Below are 15628 nucleotides of genomic sequence, written 5' to 3'. Positions count from 1 at the left end.
GACGGAAGAATCCCAAGGACTGTTACAGGCTGGGGACTGACTGGCTAAGCAGCAGTGCAGCAGAAAAGGACCTGGGGATTGTGGTGGAGGAGAGTCTGGATATGAGTCAACAGTGCACCCTTATTGCCAAGAGGGCTAACGACATATTGGGGTGTATTAGGAGAAGCATTTCCAGCAGATCTAGAGAAGTTGCTCTTTCCCTCTATTCAGCACATCTAGAGTATTGTGTGCAGTTCTGAGCCTGCCAGTATAGAAAGGATGTGGATGCACTGGAGAAGGTTCAGCAGAGGGCAGTGAAAATGATGAGGGGGCTGGAGCACATGACCTATGAGGAGAGGCTGAGAGATTTGGGATTATTTAGTTTGCAGAAGAGAAGACTGAAGGGAGATTAGACAGCAGCCTTCAGCTTTCTGAAAGGGGGCTCTAAAGAGGATGGAGAGAGAGATGGCAGAACAAGGAGCAATGGTCTGAACTCACAGAGGGAGAGGTGTAGTTTGGATATTAGGAAAAAGTATTTCACCGGGAGGGTGGTGAAGCACTGGAATGTGTTACCCAGACAGGTGGTCTGAAGAAGTGGGTCTGTCCCACGAAAGCTCACCCAATAAACTATTTTGCTAGTCTTTAAAGTGCTACTTGACTGCTTTTTGTCCAGACAGGTGGTGGAATCTCCATCCCTAGAGGTTTTTAAGTCCCAGCTTGATAAGGTCCTGGCTGGGATGACTTAGTGGGGGTTGATCCTTGCTTCAGGCAGGGGCTGGACTAGATGATCTCCTGAGGTCCCTTCCAGCCTTAGGATTCTGTGATCACCACACTCTGCTTCTGCATCTCACAGGCTCCCTGGAACTGGGCCAGCAGCCGCCAGCCTCAGCAGCACTGAAATCAGTGGATTGTCTCCAATGAGGTTTGGATGAGGCCTTGGGTGATTTCTCCCTCCTGCTGGCTCTGAGCCCTGGGGCTGCCCCTTGTCTGCAGGAGGAGAGCAGGCCCAGGAGATATGCTACACGGGCGCCCTGCACAGAGGGGGTCTAGCCTGGGACACAGTTGCAGGGCAGTGAGCGTGAAGGGCCCTGGCAGCTGCCCATCATGGATTAAACCAGGAATTTCAGTGTCCTCAGATGCCCACAGGAAACACCACCATGGTCCAGTCTGGAGCAGGTGCCCCCATGGATTTGCCCGTGCTGGACCTCTGTGCGGAGGGAGAAGCTGTGTTGGCGCAGTGCCTGAGAGCAGCCTATGTGACGTGTTCTTTCTGTTGCCTTCCAGAGCCACCGCTGGGGAACCCGGAGGCTGAGAACATGGAGCAGCTCGAGGTAGGTGTGTTGGGTGTGCCCGGGCTGAGCTGAGACCCTGCTGCGGCGCAGCATGAACGACTCCGGCAGCAGTCAGTGACTCGCAACGCTGGGCCCGTAGCTTGGACCATGGCAGCTGCAGGCTGGGCTGCCCCCTGGCTCTCTTCTGGCATCTGAGTCAAGACTCTGTCGTTGTGCTTTGATCTGGAGCTCTGGCCATGCTGGCTGGTCGTCCTCCCTCAACTCCTTGTGCAGTAGGATGGCCCCGGTGCCCTGCCCCACAGACTGTTACTGCTGCTCTGTGCCCATCTCCTGGGCACTCTGCCCCCTGTTGGGGCTTTATGGGGTGGGTGCCCACATTTCCCAGAATGCACTGGTGCCTAGGTGCACAAGCCACGCCCGAGAGGCGCAAAGCCCCGTATGGACTCTGCACCCGCCCCTTTCACCAAGTCGGATAAGACCTACTTAGAAAGCCCTGGATTGGGCCTCACCTTCAGGCCCCTGGGAAACAGGCCACGAGCGACGCCCCGCACCCAGGGGAAAGCGAACCGATGGCGCGGGTTCTGCCTGTTGTCCCCAGCACACGGGTAGGCGCGGTGCCGCCGGGCTGCAGCCCACAGCGGAGCCTCGCTGTGTTCAGGGAGGGGCGGCTGAGGCCTAGGAGTGCTTCGTACCACAGACTTCAAAAGAGCCAGAGCTGTGCGTCTAGACCTACACTGCACTGAGGGGCCCTTCCTGCGGACGCCTGCTGATTGGTCTGAGCACACTCCATTTTGCAGCGGCTGTTGCCTTAAATCCTTCACTGTCTGAATGGGGCACCTGAGACTGAGCCCTCTGATTTGTAGGAGAGGGAAGATGGGAAACACCAACACAAACACAGGGCCTATGTCAGAAACTGGGCTTATCCTACCAGCCGAAGGATTTATCTCGCCCAGTTCCGCTACGCTTCCTCCCTTGGCTGCATTCTCAGTGGTGTGTTTCAAACTGCAGGGCTGAGCTAAACAAACCAACCCAGCACCTCCTGCTGGCCGTCCTCCTGCATGGCAGGGCGGGCCAGATCGGAGCTCCCGCCAGTAGAGATCTTCAGCACCCTCAAGCGTTTGAGTGTGGGGTAGGGGCCTTGGGGAAATGCTCCATAAGAATTCAAGCCCTGTGCACAGTCACTACGGTGCCTGACAGATGGCATACCAGGGGAGGAGACAGAATGGCAGCTGAGCACACCCCCAGGCTGGCAGGGCTGGACACGGCAGAGCCTGTTTAGATAGTGGCTTCAGACCAAGCCCTTTGTGTTAGTGCAGAGCTGTGCTGCTCTCTGCTAGTTCAAACCCCTCTCGCCCACTTGTGTTTGGATTTCCGTGGCTGCCACTGGGCCCTGCTGCAGAGACAGTAACTCCACGGACTCGGCTTGGGGGTTAGAAGCACTGCCTCATTTCTGCCCAGCGGAGGAATCTGGAAAGAGCTTTGTTTAGCTGCATTCAAACAGGGTTCCCTGTGAGTTGGGCATTCCTGGGAGCTGCTGGCACAATGCAAAACGCGGTCAGGTCAGGCAGTCCAGCTTCGCACTGTGTGGCTGACTTGATTCAGAGTTTTCAGCTGTGCCTTTAATTCTGAAAAGTCTGTGGTAGTCCGCCTCTGTAAAAACAAAGAGGAGTCCTGGAGCACCCTGGGATTTATTAGGGCACAAGCTTTTGTGGTAACGCCCACTTCATCCGATGGGCTGGAGTGCAAATATAAAGGCAGGTAAATAAGTCAGAAAATGGCTGGAAAAAAAGTCACTCTCTGCTGTAAATCTGGGTGCTCAGTCCGGATGATTGTGGCCATTCAGTGTAGCTGATGTGGAGATGTGAATGTCCTTGGAGGGGAAGTTGCCTCTGTAGAACAGTTAACCAATTGTACATATACAGTTAGGTCTTGATAAGGATCTTAATTGGTCAACGCTCTACAGAGGCAGCTTCCCCTGGAGGGAGATCCAGATCTGCCCCTCAGCTACACTGAATGGCCACAATCTCCCTGACTTACAATGGAGTGTAACCTTTTTTCCCAGGCGTTTTCTTACATAACGACCTGCCTTCGCTCCGGTCTGTCTGAGGAAGTGGGCTTTACCCACAAGAGCTTCTGCCCTAATAAATCCATTAGTCTCTAAGGTACTACTGCAGTCCTCCTTGTTGTCAGCCCTAAAGTTAAACCCCGACTGCCACTGACCTCCCACCTTGGGTCACACATTCCCCACCGCTGTAAACACAAAGCAGCATTGTGCGGCGTATTCAGTGCACACAAGTTCTGGCCTGGTTTCCTAACGCAGATTCACTTGGTCCCCTGTATCTCTGAACATACCCAAGGATTCTTTTTAATGGAGGGAAGCTTGTACGGCTGGGGGCCGTGAACGGCTGCTCACACGTCCTCCGAGTGTTTGTGAGAACGTTGCAATAACAAAGTGCTCCGTGCCGCTGAAGAATGCAGCGGGAACAAAAGCCACATCAACAGAGAAGGGACTAGGGAATACTGAATAGTTGACAGGAATTTTAATATCAAACTCTCTCTTCCTTGTCGCTTGGCGTTTTCAGGAAGCCCTCTGGCTTATCGGAAAGCGGCATACAGCCTAGACAGGGGCTGGGGAGGTGAAAGGTGGCTTCCTGCCATTCTTCTCTGGAGCTGGGTTCCCATGGGCGGTTATGCCAGGTTCACTGTGGCGTGTTCCATGCTGTTAGGCTACAAGGAGACCAGGATTCCTGCTCCTTTGAAGGATTTAATTTCCATGGGCTAGCAGCGAGTTTAGAGCCTGCCATCATGAATCGCTTCAATGGACTCTGCAAGGTGTGCTCGGAGCGGAGGTACAGACAGGTCTGTGGAACTGAGTGCTGTTAATTGGAATGCAAAGTGAATCCACTGGGGTGGGGGGGCACGTCTATTGCAAAGTCTGAGTTCAGCATTCCTGCTTGTGTGTGTCCCCCCACCCCCCGCTGCTCTGGCTGTAGTGTCAGCTCATTTCCAGTGCGTTAGGTTGGCTGGGTTGTTTGCAAATGGCACTGTAGCAGAGATTGTGCAATATGCAGCAGGTCTGTGTCCATGATAAATGATCTCTCTCTGCGTACCGGCAGGCTGGGAGCAAGCGTTCAGCTTGTGCTAATGGCCTGAGTGGCTGTGCTTTATGACTCCCTGTTCCAGGAGTGAGAGGTAGTGTTCACCATTCATTAGTGGAAGGGAGGGCACTGCAGGCTGTTAAGCAGCTCCTTCCTTGGGTTCGTCAGGCGTGCATTATGGAAACGAGCAAGTCACCTTTGGCGTTGACAGCTGCTAGGAAGAAGTTCTGCTGAGCGGTGTAAAGAAAACTTCCAAGCTTTGTCTCATTTGTCCATGGCGCTGGCTGTCAGGTGTAATCGTGGCTCTACAGGTGCAGCAGCCTTAGCGTGTCTGACACCAGCTCCCCATTGTTCTGCAGTGGTGTTCATGCCTTGCTCCCAGGCAGGCTGAGAGATCCCCAGCCCCTCTTCTGAGCTCTCCTGTTTAATTGAGTTCTGATGTGAGGGCCATAATTGGGGGATATATGGCACTGTACTCCCTTCAGGGCAACTAATTACTTTCACACGCTGGGTAGGAGGACAGAGCAGAAGGAGGCTTGTGCTCACGAAAGCTCACGCTCAAAACTTTTCTGTTAGTCTATAAGGTGCCACAGGACCTTTCGTTGCTGGCTTAAACAGTTTGCATCCAGTATCTGGGCTGGATACAGGGTGTCACACAGCCATGTCCACTGTGCTCTACCTGTGGCAGTGGTTTATGGTGACTCATGTCCTGGGCCATGTTAATTCTTGGTCTCCCAGAACCGCTGAAATCTCCTCTGGCTCCTTCTGCCACACCATGGGTGTAGAGTTCTGGTATCTTGGTGCCCTCTAGGGTCCTGGAGTCCCACGCCTTCTCGGAACCCATCGTCCCTGACTGCTCACACTTCCCTGCCCTTGTCTGCAGCGTAGGCACAGTGCTCCTCGTCCCATTCTGGTGGCAGCAGTGGTGCAGCCGGGGAGCTCTAGTCCAGAATGACTGCAAGTGTTTTGCCCACTACATTTCTTTTTTCAGTAAAGAAGCATCTGCGGTCAGCTGCTGGTTCTCTGGAGGCTACCTGGGCAGACTCGATGTGGCTGACCCTCTGGCTCTTCAGAGCTGGGTCTGTGCCAGGGAAACTCGCACTTCTGATGTGTAGAGGCCCAGGGCAGAGTAAGATAGTGCTGTTTTCACCCTGTCCCTTTGTGTCTCCCTCCCCGCATTTGAGTGGTCTAGGAGGGTTGCTGGGACCTTTCAAGGAACTGCTTGCAGAGCTCTTGTCAGGAATCGCAGGCCTAGAAATCCTCCTCTAGCCTGTCCTGTGTTCAAGCTAAATGCAGGGAAGGTTCCAAGATGAAGAACATGTTTTCAATCCACCAAACCCCAAGGCAGAGGACTGGGCCTGTTCCTGATGCTAAAGGGAGTTTGGCTTTGGACGTCCACTGCCATGGTAGGGAAATGCCGGGAGACAGAGCACATGGCTGGAGACAGAGCAGCTGGACACTATTGTGATTTCACCTCCTCTTTATTAGACCAAAAGCTGTAAAGAGGCTTGGGTTAAGTTCTCCTCAGGCAGGACCTCTGTCTGTTTATCCTGGGTCCCTCAATGGGCTCCATCTGTCTGTTTGTTTATTTCCAGAAATTGTGGGCCAGTTGATTCTCCCCACACCCAGTTAACAGGAAATATGACAGACTTTCTGAAATAACATTTACAGAAGCTGTTTATCTGAGCTTGTGCTGGACGCCATCTTTCGTCAAATGTACTTCACTCTGTTAGTGAGAGTTCACAGCTTCCAGATTCAGCATGCTGAGGGGAGTACATAACTTGTTTCCTGAATGCTGAGGGAAACCCCCCATTAATGCTCCTTCCCTTCCATTCAGAACGTTTGTATCTTTTGGTATCTCACCTTTTACCCATTCACTAGTTACTGAACATAGATTAGCACAAAATAATGTAGGAGGATTTCAGGGGGGCTTCATCCCGAGGGTTTTACACATATTAATGTACTAAGTCTTGCCACAACCCTGCAAGGTAGGGAAAGGGCATTATTTACGTAGCACGGAAGGGGAACTTTTAAAAGTCTTGCTCAAAGAAGTCTGATTGGCAGTCTTTGTCAAAGCCAGGAATAAAATCTCACCTCACGATTCCCAGGCTCAAACCTTAACTCACCTTTCGTCCTGCCTCTAGAAGACTCTTTTTGTTATCAAGAGCAATTCAGGGCACTTGTTATCTCCCTCTGCAGTACAGTGCACACAGCTCCCCAGCTCACAGATGGCAATGCCAAATGTTGTGTGATTTGTAAACACTTTTTTATGGCCTTGGCTGCAGTCCAGCATCAGGTAGGTTAGCAGTGTCCTGGCCTTCCACGCTTGTCTCTGTTCTGCCAAGCGGGGACTTGTATACGGACGGTTGTCTCTGAACATCCCTCTCCAAATGGCCGTACAGACGCTCTTTTAACATAGGCATAAAAATCCTGGGGCTGTGTCTGAACAAAGTGCTAGTTCTTACTGGTCATGTACAGTAGCTGCCTTCCTGTTTAACAGGATGACTCTGATGTCTGTTTTCAGATTACAATCCCTCGAGGAAGGGATGGGTTTGGCTTCACAATCTGCTGCGACTCTCCCGTCCGTGTGCAGGCTGTAGACTCTGGTAAGAGAACAACCCATTTTATGCATCATTTAGTGTTGGACTGGCTTGAAAGGGACCTCCCATCTCCTTTGGCTTTCTGTGCTTGATCCTGTCCGACCTCCCAGCATTTTCTTGTTTGAGACAAAAATGGTGACAACTAGTGTTTTTCATAACCGCTCTTTTGAGTGAGTAAAATTTGATTATGTAACGAGTACTCCACATAGCCTGGGCCCGTGGACATCACTAGGAGTCTTTCTGGTGACTTCAGTTGCTTTTGTATCAATCCCTTAATTTCGACAGCAAAAGTCAAGAAATGCCACCATTGGAAAACCACCTCAACTCTGTCCCTTGTGCTCAGACCTCAGAATACAGTCTTTAATGGGAGGATTATGTACAGTTTCTCAAACTGGACAATACACCGTTTGTGCTAAACCCACAGATCAGTGTGTGTAGGTCTGTGTGGTGTTCTGCAGTGTTTTGTTGCCAGTCTAATTTTAGGTCTAATTCTGGCTGAGTATGGCTTTTTCCCCCTTAAAACATTCAGACAAAAACTATTTTATATGTTTTAGTTGACCTATTTTGACAGAATTTTTCATTTTTTTTTGGCAGAATTAAACCTGCAAACAAACCCATGAAAACTGAAATTTTGTTTGGTTTTCAACGACTGGCAAGTTTCAGTGGGCCAGACTGAATGTTTTGGCTTTACTTGAAATGATTGCAAACAAGCCAAAATATGTCAGGTTTCAGTTGTCCAAAACTGACATTTCACAAACCTGAAGATTTTAAAATGGATGCATTTTGGTTCTTTTTATTTTCAATCTCATTCTTAAGCATTTATGGGATATATTTTTAAGCTTTTCTCCAAAATCATAAGGATGAGAAACGTACAGGTTGACGGTCTCTAATGTGGAACTCTCTTGTCTGGGAACATCTGTAATTTGGCATGATTTTAGTTAGCCAGATGATCGCTTGTCATGGGTGTGGCCATGTTTCCTGTGGTCCCATAAAGTTTGCTTCCAGAAACCAGTCCTGGCTCTCACTGTTCTGGGCTGTTATTTAGCTCTAATTTACCCTTAAATGTCTTCTAAGAGCCCCATAAGCAGCTGAAGTGTTGGTAACGCTGCTAGACATATCGATCTCCCATGGTCCGGCAGAGTCTCTTGTCTGGCACTGGTCAGGTCCTGAGGGCGCCGTATGACAGCGGTTCAACCTGTACTTGTCTTGCCCGGGAAACTGACGAGAAGTCTAGTTTGCGATCCACTAAGTGTCTGCCAGGATACCTGGCACATCAGATCTCACCAGCTTTTCCCATGTGAATAACTGGGTCCTGGGTAGGTCTGAGATTGTGAACATGCGTCACTGCCCCAGTCCCAGGCCAGGCCACAAGGAAGATGGACAGGCTCCTGCAGCTGAGGTGCAGCTTGCATGTCCTCTGTGACATGGCTTGGCATGGGGGCTGCAGGAGGACCTGTGTCAGTCCAGAACCTGTGCTGTGCTCCCTGCTGCCTGCTGGTCTCAGCTGGCTGGATGTGGAGATTCCCTCCCTAGAGCCCTGGGAGTTCAGAGGCACCCCAGTGAGCATTTTGCCTGTGGTCCCCACTTGGTGCTGAGGGTTTGCTGCTGGCCCTCGCAAACACGGGGGAGCCCCCGCCCACCGAGCACTGTGAGAAGAGCCATGACTGTCCCAGCTGGGGAAAGCTGGGGAAAAACGACTACTGCATGTGGTGAAAGTAACTAGCACCTGCTGGTGAGAATCTGACCTGCAGCTCACTCTGTGGAATGCCATAGATAGGAAGCCATCTGCCCACCTACAACCACCCTTCCTCAGTAAAGTAATTGAGAAACTGGCAGCAGCCCCATTTCAACAGCAAGTGGCATCTGCTGCTTTGTTGTTGGGCAGCAGAGCAGGGACAGACTCTCTGGTACTAGAGAGAGGCTGGTCTCCTGCCATGTAGGCCACAGCTTGGTGCTTCCATGTCATAACTTCACTGCAGCTTTCGAAGCAGTTATGACAATGGCCCAGTTGGAGTGGGGTGGAAGGAGTATTAGCGTTCAGGGCAGAGTTTAAGAAAGAGCTGGATACATTCCTGGAGGTTAGGTCCATATTAGCCAAGGGTAGGAATGGTGTCCCTAGCCTCTGATTGTCGGAGGCTGGAGATGGATGGCGGGAGACAAATCATTGCCTTTGGTCCAACCCCTCTGGGGCACCTGGCACTGGCCACTGTCGGCAGACAGGCTACTGGGCTGGATGGACCTTTGGTCTGACCCAGTATGGCTGTTCTTATGTTCTTACCTGGTAGAGTTCTGGCTGGTGAATATTAATATTTGCATGGAGAGTATATGACTATTTCTAGCTGACTCATAGATTTGTGTAGCATCTTGAAGCTGTGCTATGTGTGGATAACACCCATGCAAGAGGGATAGTTTTGTGAACTGCAAAATTCTGGGGCATGCTGGCGTTCTGGCAGATGCTTCAGTTTTTGAGAGCAGAGCTAGCAGTGGAGATGATGAAGAGTTTGTTGTGTTTGGGAGTAGGTGACGCTGGGGTTCTGGTGCGTAGTTTTTATGCTCAAAAAACCACAAGAAGGCCTGTGGCACCTTATAGACTAACAGATATTTTGGATCATAAGCTTTTGTGGACAAAGACCCGCCTGGTCAAATGCATGAGTTTTTATGCTGTTACTTAATGGCCATGTCTTTGATTTATTTATATAGCTGTTCTCGGTATATCCCACTTTGGTGTGTTTGAAAGGATGACAATACATGTACTCCAAAGGGAGTGTTTAATTTTATTTTTATTTGATTCATAGTAAATAAACATCTTAACCATTGCTCCTTGTTAGTTTTCCCATGTTTGAACTGAAGTGTTTAGAATATATATTTATATCTAGATTTTTCTTTTGTACTGGTGGTCGTGCCAGCCACACGTGACCTCAACACTGATGCTGCACAAAAGAAATTTCAGCCTGCCCAAGTATAGAAAATGCTAGAGGGAGAGAATGCTGTCCAGGGGGTTGCGGGGGGCGGGGTGCGGAAGAGTAGGGAGGGCCAGGATGGGGTGAATATGGGGTCTGGGGGAGTAGGGATGGCTGGGATGGGGTGAGTATGGGGTCTGGGGGAGTAGGGAGGGCCGGGATGGGGTGAGTGTGGCGTCTGGGGGAGTAGGGAGGTCCGGGATGGGGTGAGTATGGCATCTGTGGGAGTAGGGAGGGCCGGGATGGGGGTAGTAGGGAGGGCCAGGATGGGGTGAGTGTGGCGTCTGGGGGAGTAGGGAGGGCCGGGACGGGGTGAGTATGGGGTCCAGGGAGTAGGGAGGGCCGGGACGGGGTGAGTGTGGCGTCTGGGGAAGTAGGGAGGGCCGGGACGGGGTGAGTATGGGGTCCAGGGAGTAGGGAGGGCCGGGACGGGGTGAGTGTGGCGTCTGGGGGAGTAGGGAGGGCCGGGACGGGGTGAGTGTGGCATCTGGGGGAGTAGGGAGGGCCGGGACGGGGTGAGTGTGGCGTCTGGGGGAGGAGGGAGGGCCGGGACGGGGTGAGTGTGGCGTCTGGGGGAGGAGGGAGGGCCGGGACGGGGTGAGTGTGGCGTCTGGGGGAGTAGGGAGGGCCGGGACGGGGTGAGTGTGGCATCTGGGGGAGTAGGGAGGGCCGGGACGGGGTGAGTGTGGCGTCTGGGGAAGTAGGGAGGGCCGGGACGGGGTGAGTGTGGCATCTGGGGGAGTAGGGAGGGCCGGGACGGGGTGAGTGTGGCATCTGGGGGAGTAGGGAGGGCCGCGATGGGGTGAGTGTGGCATCTGGGGGAGTAGGGAGGGCCGCGATGGGGTGAGTGTGGCGTCTGGGGGAGTAGGGAGGGCCGGGATAGGTGAGTACGGAAACTGGGTGGAGGGGAGGGACAGGACAGGGTCTGTCGAGGGTCTGAGCAGTTGGGAGAGGTTCTGGGATGAAGGGGAAATGCTCCAGCTGTAAGGCTGGCCTGGCTCCATTGTGCACATGCCATGCCATGCCCTAGCCCTTCCTGGGGCAGGCTGGGAACATGTCCTCTCTCCGTTAGGTGGCCCAGCAGAGAAGGCCGGCCTGCAGCAGCTGGACACAGTGGTGCAGCTGAACCAGCAGCCCGTGGAGCACTGGAAATGCGTGGAGCTGGCCCATGAAATCCGGTGACTGTTCACACTCCAGGGTTGTGGGGGCAGCCACAAGGGGCACACGCACACCAGGCCCTGCAGCTCACTCCTGAGCCCGGAGAGCTGGCCAGCTGCTCAAGCCGCTTTCCCAGCACTGCTTCCCTGGGTGGGCGTTCCAGAGACACCCTGAGCATGTGGGTGCCCCGCACTGGGCTGAGGCAGGAGCCCTGGTCCAGGGCGTGTGCTGCAGCTCGGGGGGCCTGCCTGGGGTGGGGGGCACCAGTGTGCCTGTGTGGGGCAGGGCTCGGGGGATGGTGGGAGGGGAGTGGAGGATGCAGAGCCTCAGAGGGGCACAGAGGTTCGGGTAGAAGCCTCTTGGAGGAGGCAGGGAGAGAGAGTCCATTGGGCAGCGAAGCGGGAGGGGAGAGAGTGTCCTTGGGCGGGGGGGAGGGCGGGGCGGCCTCAGGAGGAGGGTGGGAGAGGGAGTCGGGGGCGGCGGGGGCTCCCAGTTGCGTGGCTCAGTGTCAATGTGGCCCACCCCTACTTCCTGGAACCTGGGGGCCTGGCTCCTCCTGGCTGCATGCGTCTGACGTTCCTCCCTGGCGTCTCCCTCAGGAACTGCCCTGGAGAGATCACCCTGCTGGTGTGGAGGATCGTGCCGCAGATGAAGCCAGGTCTCGAAGGTGTGATACGGAGGTCGTCCTGCAAATCTTCCTATGACCTCCAGTCGCCTCCCAACAAGCGCGAGAAAAACAGCAGGATGCCCTCACTCCCCGAGCAGCGCCAGAGCTGCCACGTCCTTTACGATGGGAGTGACAGGCTGGTGCTGAACAACTGGGCGCGTTACACGGAGGTTGGGAAGCGGAGCCAGCACACTATGCCACCGCTGTCCCGGGCATCCTCCGATGGGGACAAGAACTACATCCTCCTCGCACCTCTGAATCCCGGGAGCCAGGTATGGCCGCCCCCCAGCACTCCTTGGCCGGGCATGACCTGTGTGGCAGTCTGACAGGGCCACGTCTCAACTAGCTCTCCAGCCAGCCGTGCCTCCTAAGGCCAGCTGGCACCCGACGGGCGATCAGCCAGGCCACTTGTGCAGGGCTGCATTGCCCCCGAGAGCCAGGGACGCGCTCTGGCCTTCTGGCCCCACTGGGCTTGCAGTGGCACTGCAGATCTTCAGGAGTAGCCACCTCGAGCTCACCTGAGTCCCACAGGTCACCCTGCATAGCTCCAGGGGGTGGCATGGAGCTCTTGAGGCCAGCAGCCTGGGCTCTGACACCCCACAGACCCAGCTGGGATCCTGCCTCCAGCTTCAGCTTCTCTGAAACTCCTAGGCAGGCGCTGCCCTCTCCCCAGCCTGCACCGGCAGAGGCTGTCCCTGCGAGGAGCTGACACTGCTCCTCGCTGTGGCGTGATGTCTGGAGACGGTCTGGCGCTGGCTGTTTGCAAGGAGCAGGCGGTCATCTCCCAGCTGGGGGGTGCCTGGCTCCTGGTCCTGTGCACCAAGGAACGTCCTAGTGGCATGAAGCAGACCCACTGCAAGAGCCCCTTCCCAGGGTGACTGTTTGGGGGGGCCTGGTTAGCTGGAGGGGAAGGGAACCGTGTGGCCCAGTGGGATGAGTCTGGGCTGCTGCCTGCCTTAGTGACTGCCTCCCCCGCCCGCCCAGCCACAGCGGAAGGGAGGCCTTTGTGGTCTTTGCTTATTTTTAGCAGAGTAAATTTGGCTTCCACGCTGGTGCTCTGTCCCCTTTGCACCCCCAGCAGCACTCCCTGCTGTACTGGGCACACCGTATTGCGGTGCTAAGGCACAGGATGGCTGGCTGTCCTGAAAGCACTTGTCTGCGGGGCTGGGCCAAGCACTGCGGGGAACTGGGAGGCTTTCCAGTGGGTAGGTCACTGCCTCTCAAAGTCCCCATCCGTGCAGTTTGGGGTGGTGACCCTGCCCCTCTGAGAAGGGCTTTGGGATCTCTGGAGGTCAGGTGTTAAAGATTGCTGGAGTGTGTCCTTCTGGAAACCGCAGGGAGTAACCCTGCACTGCCTGTTCTCTCTTCCAGCTGCTGAGGCCTGTGTACCAGGAGCAGAATGCCCTTGCAGGTAAGTGGCCCTTCCTAGCACAGCTGGGCAGGCTAGAGAGTCACGGCCGTCACACAGCTGTGTTCCCACTGCTGCAAACTCTGGCGTGACCTTGTGCAGTGACAGCCCCATGGCTGAGCTGGACAGGCCCTGCCTAACGGGGCTGGCCTCAGGCCCCCAGTAGAAAGCTGCTGCTTCCATTAAACGGGGCCATCTGGCTTTGTGCTTTGCGAGCCTTGAAGAGTCACTGCGAGGCCTGGAGGAGACAGGCAGCAGCTGCCCTCCCAGGGCAGGAGGTGGGCCCAGAGACACCCTCCTCTCACTTGTTACGCATACTGGATGGTTCCTCCTTAGGGTTATCCTGGAGATTCTCCTCTCTGGCCTGTGCCGTGTCCTCAGGCCAGGCCTGTGCCCATCACCTGCTGTCTGTGAGTGGAAACAGGTGTTGTCAGGCCCAGGCAGGCAGCGGGTTCTCGGGCCTCCCCTCAAACGTCCTCTCTGGGGCTGGGACTGGGGCCGACCGTTCTGCTGCTTGCGGCTGCCCTGCAGTACCCCAGCATTGCCAGAGCAGCGGCTACAAGAGAACTCCACTCCACTCCACTCCCCAGCAAAGCGTAGGGGCGGGGAGCCATGCACTCTGCTCCTCCTCCAACCAGGTGTGGTGAGGGACAGGCCATGCCGTTCCATTGGACGGACAGGCTGGGCTTGTCATGCTGCCTGCCCGCCCCTGCACCGCACACCAGCCAACTCCTCCCTAGAATAGAAACCCCCCAAACCCACAAGCCAAGGAAGATTCCCTCCCCCACTGAGCCCCTCCCAGCAGTCAGAGGAGACCAGACCATCTGGGGAAACAAAGGGGTCTGTCCTGCCACCGACTGTGAGCCTGCACCAGTATCCAGCCCAGCCCCCCATGGCCAAAGGGCTGCAGACAGCCCACTTCTCCCACAGCTTCTCTGTGGGCAGACCCCTCGAGAGGCTGCTGGAGGGGTGGGTGTGTCAGGGCAGATGGCTCTGGAGAGGGCAGTGTGGAGGGGTTGGTGAGGGTTATGTGAGGAGGTGACAGAGTTCCTGGGTTACCTGTTTGTACGAAGGGGAGCGAGCCATGCCAGGAGTGTTCTGCCTGTAGCTCTTTGAGAGAGCTCTTATTCAAACTGGGGAGTACATCACTGCACTTCTCCCTCCTCCAGCAGCGTGCCTCAGTGTCCCCATCTCGAAAATGGGGATAATGCTCTTGGCCTTGCTTTTGCAAAGCGCTCTGCGATCCTGGGATATATGCAGCGTGGGGGCATTCTGACAGGTCTCTGAATATGTCTGTGGGGCTGTCTGCTGGCCAATGCATTGCTGGGGCTGCCCTTCTCAGGCTCAGGGAAGGGAGTTCCCTAGGTGGCTAGCACTGCTCCGGTGGGTTCGTTTTGTTGCTGAGCAATTGGAACTGACCCTGGCTGGGGTTTCTGCAGGCGTTAGTGCAGTTGAAGCTGTGTGCTCAGGGAGTCTCTGGCCATTTGAGGTCACTGCAGACTCTGTGCTGGGTTTCCCTGAACTCCCATTGACTTGCTCAGGCCTCCAGATCTGTGGGGTCTCTTAGCTGTGGGGTGCGGAGGTAGAACGATAGCGTCATGTACGGCCCATTGGAGCTGTGGGGCTGGTACCCATCTGGCACCAGAGAAGCGTGTACGTCTGGTACCCCTGCTGCGGGCATGGCTTCTCCATGACTCAGCATCTCCTCTGGGGAAAGAGAGGCAGTTTCTGTGCACAGAGGGCTCCGGAGAAGCTGCGTGATCGGGGGGGGATCCTGTGGTGAAGTGCTGCCTCCTGTGCAGGGCAGCCAGCTGCAGAGTTGCGCTCTGTCGGTGGCTTGCTGCAGGGTAAGGGGCTAAGTGCAGGGCAGGGGGCGCTCGGTGACAAGCCGTGGCTGGCATTTCGAGGGTTAGCCGAAGTCGGGCTCTCAGACGAGCCATTTTGCCCTGGGTGCCCGTCTGCGTGTGGGACGTTTGTTTAAAATCAGCCTTTCTGGGGCAGTGGGAGGCATGCAGAGGCTGGGCCCTGGGCTCAGGAGAGGATTGCGTGACTCACTGTTATGGTAGTGCCCCCAGCCTCCTCCTAAATGCAAAACCACCTGTAGCCCCAGCTCAGTGCTTGAGCCACTGGGGCAGCGGCAGCTCGCAGCTTGCGCATGGTTTGCACTAGGGATGTTCTGCTAGGGTGTGGGTTTGTCAGAGGCCGTTAGAGTCTTATCAGCTTCTTAGCAATCAGTCCTGCAGGCCTGGTGCGTTTGGTTGGTGGTTTGTTTTGCAGCCCCAAGTTCCCCTTTGCGTCTGTAGTGCAGAGGCCAAGGACTTGCTCACCAGTGGACCTGTGCGAGGTCTGTGCCCCCCCCGCCCCCACACTTTGCCTGTTCCCTCTGGAGGGTCTGTGCGTCTCAGAGCCGGAGGATGTTCATATAAAACGGAGCCGGTATGGGAAGAGTCTGGCGTGGCGAGAGGC

The 15628-nt window shown here is 55.0% G+C and overlaps 1 protein-coding gene across 6 annotated transcripts in view; it reads left to right on the top strand.

Annotated features, from left to right (window-relative positions):
* Window positions 1-15628, top strand: part of RGS3 (regulator of G protein signaling 3) — a 141114-nt gene that overhangs the window by 38973 nt on the left and 86513 nt on the right. For 4 of the 6 annotated variants that reach the window (XM_075015581.1, XM_075015579.1, XM_075015578.1 and 1 more), the window contains 5 exons: window positions 1264-1310; window positions 6894-6975; window positions 11002-11107; window positions 11687-12026; window positions 13126-13165. In XM_075015581.1, the coding sequence (XP_074871682.1) occupies window positions 1264-1310; window positions 6894-6975; window positions 11002-11107; window positions 11687-12026; window positions 13126-13165 (615 nt within the window). Of the gene's footprint in view, window positions 1-1263; window positions 1311-3946; window positions 4131-6893; window positions 6976-11001; window positions 11108-11686; window positions 12027-13125; window positions 13166-15628 lie in introns of those variants that run through there. The other 2 variants (XM_075015583.1, XM_075015582.1) reach the window with 2 other exon arrangements.

Source organism: Carettochelys insculpta, chromosome 21 (assembly GCF_033958435.1).
Source record: "Carettochelys insculpta isolate YL-2023 chromosome 21, ASM3395843v1, whole genome shotgun sequence".
NCBI classification, from domain to species: domain Eukaryota; kingdom Metazoa; phylum Chordata; order Testudines; family Carettochelyidae; genus Carettochelys; species Carettochelys insculpta.
The sequence above is the reverse complement of the archived record's forward strand: the minus strand, read 5'-3'. Positions and strand labels throughout refer to the sequence as shown.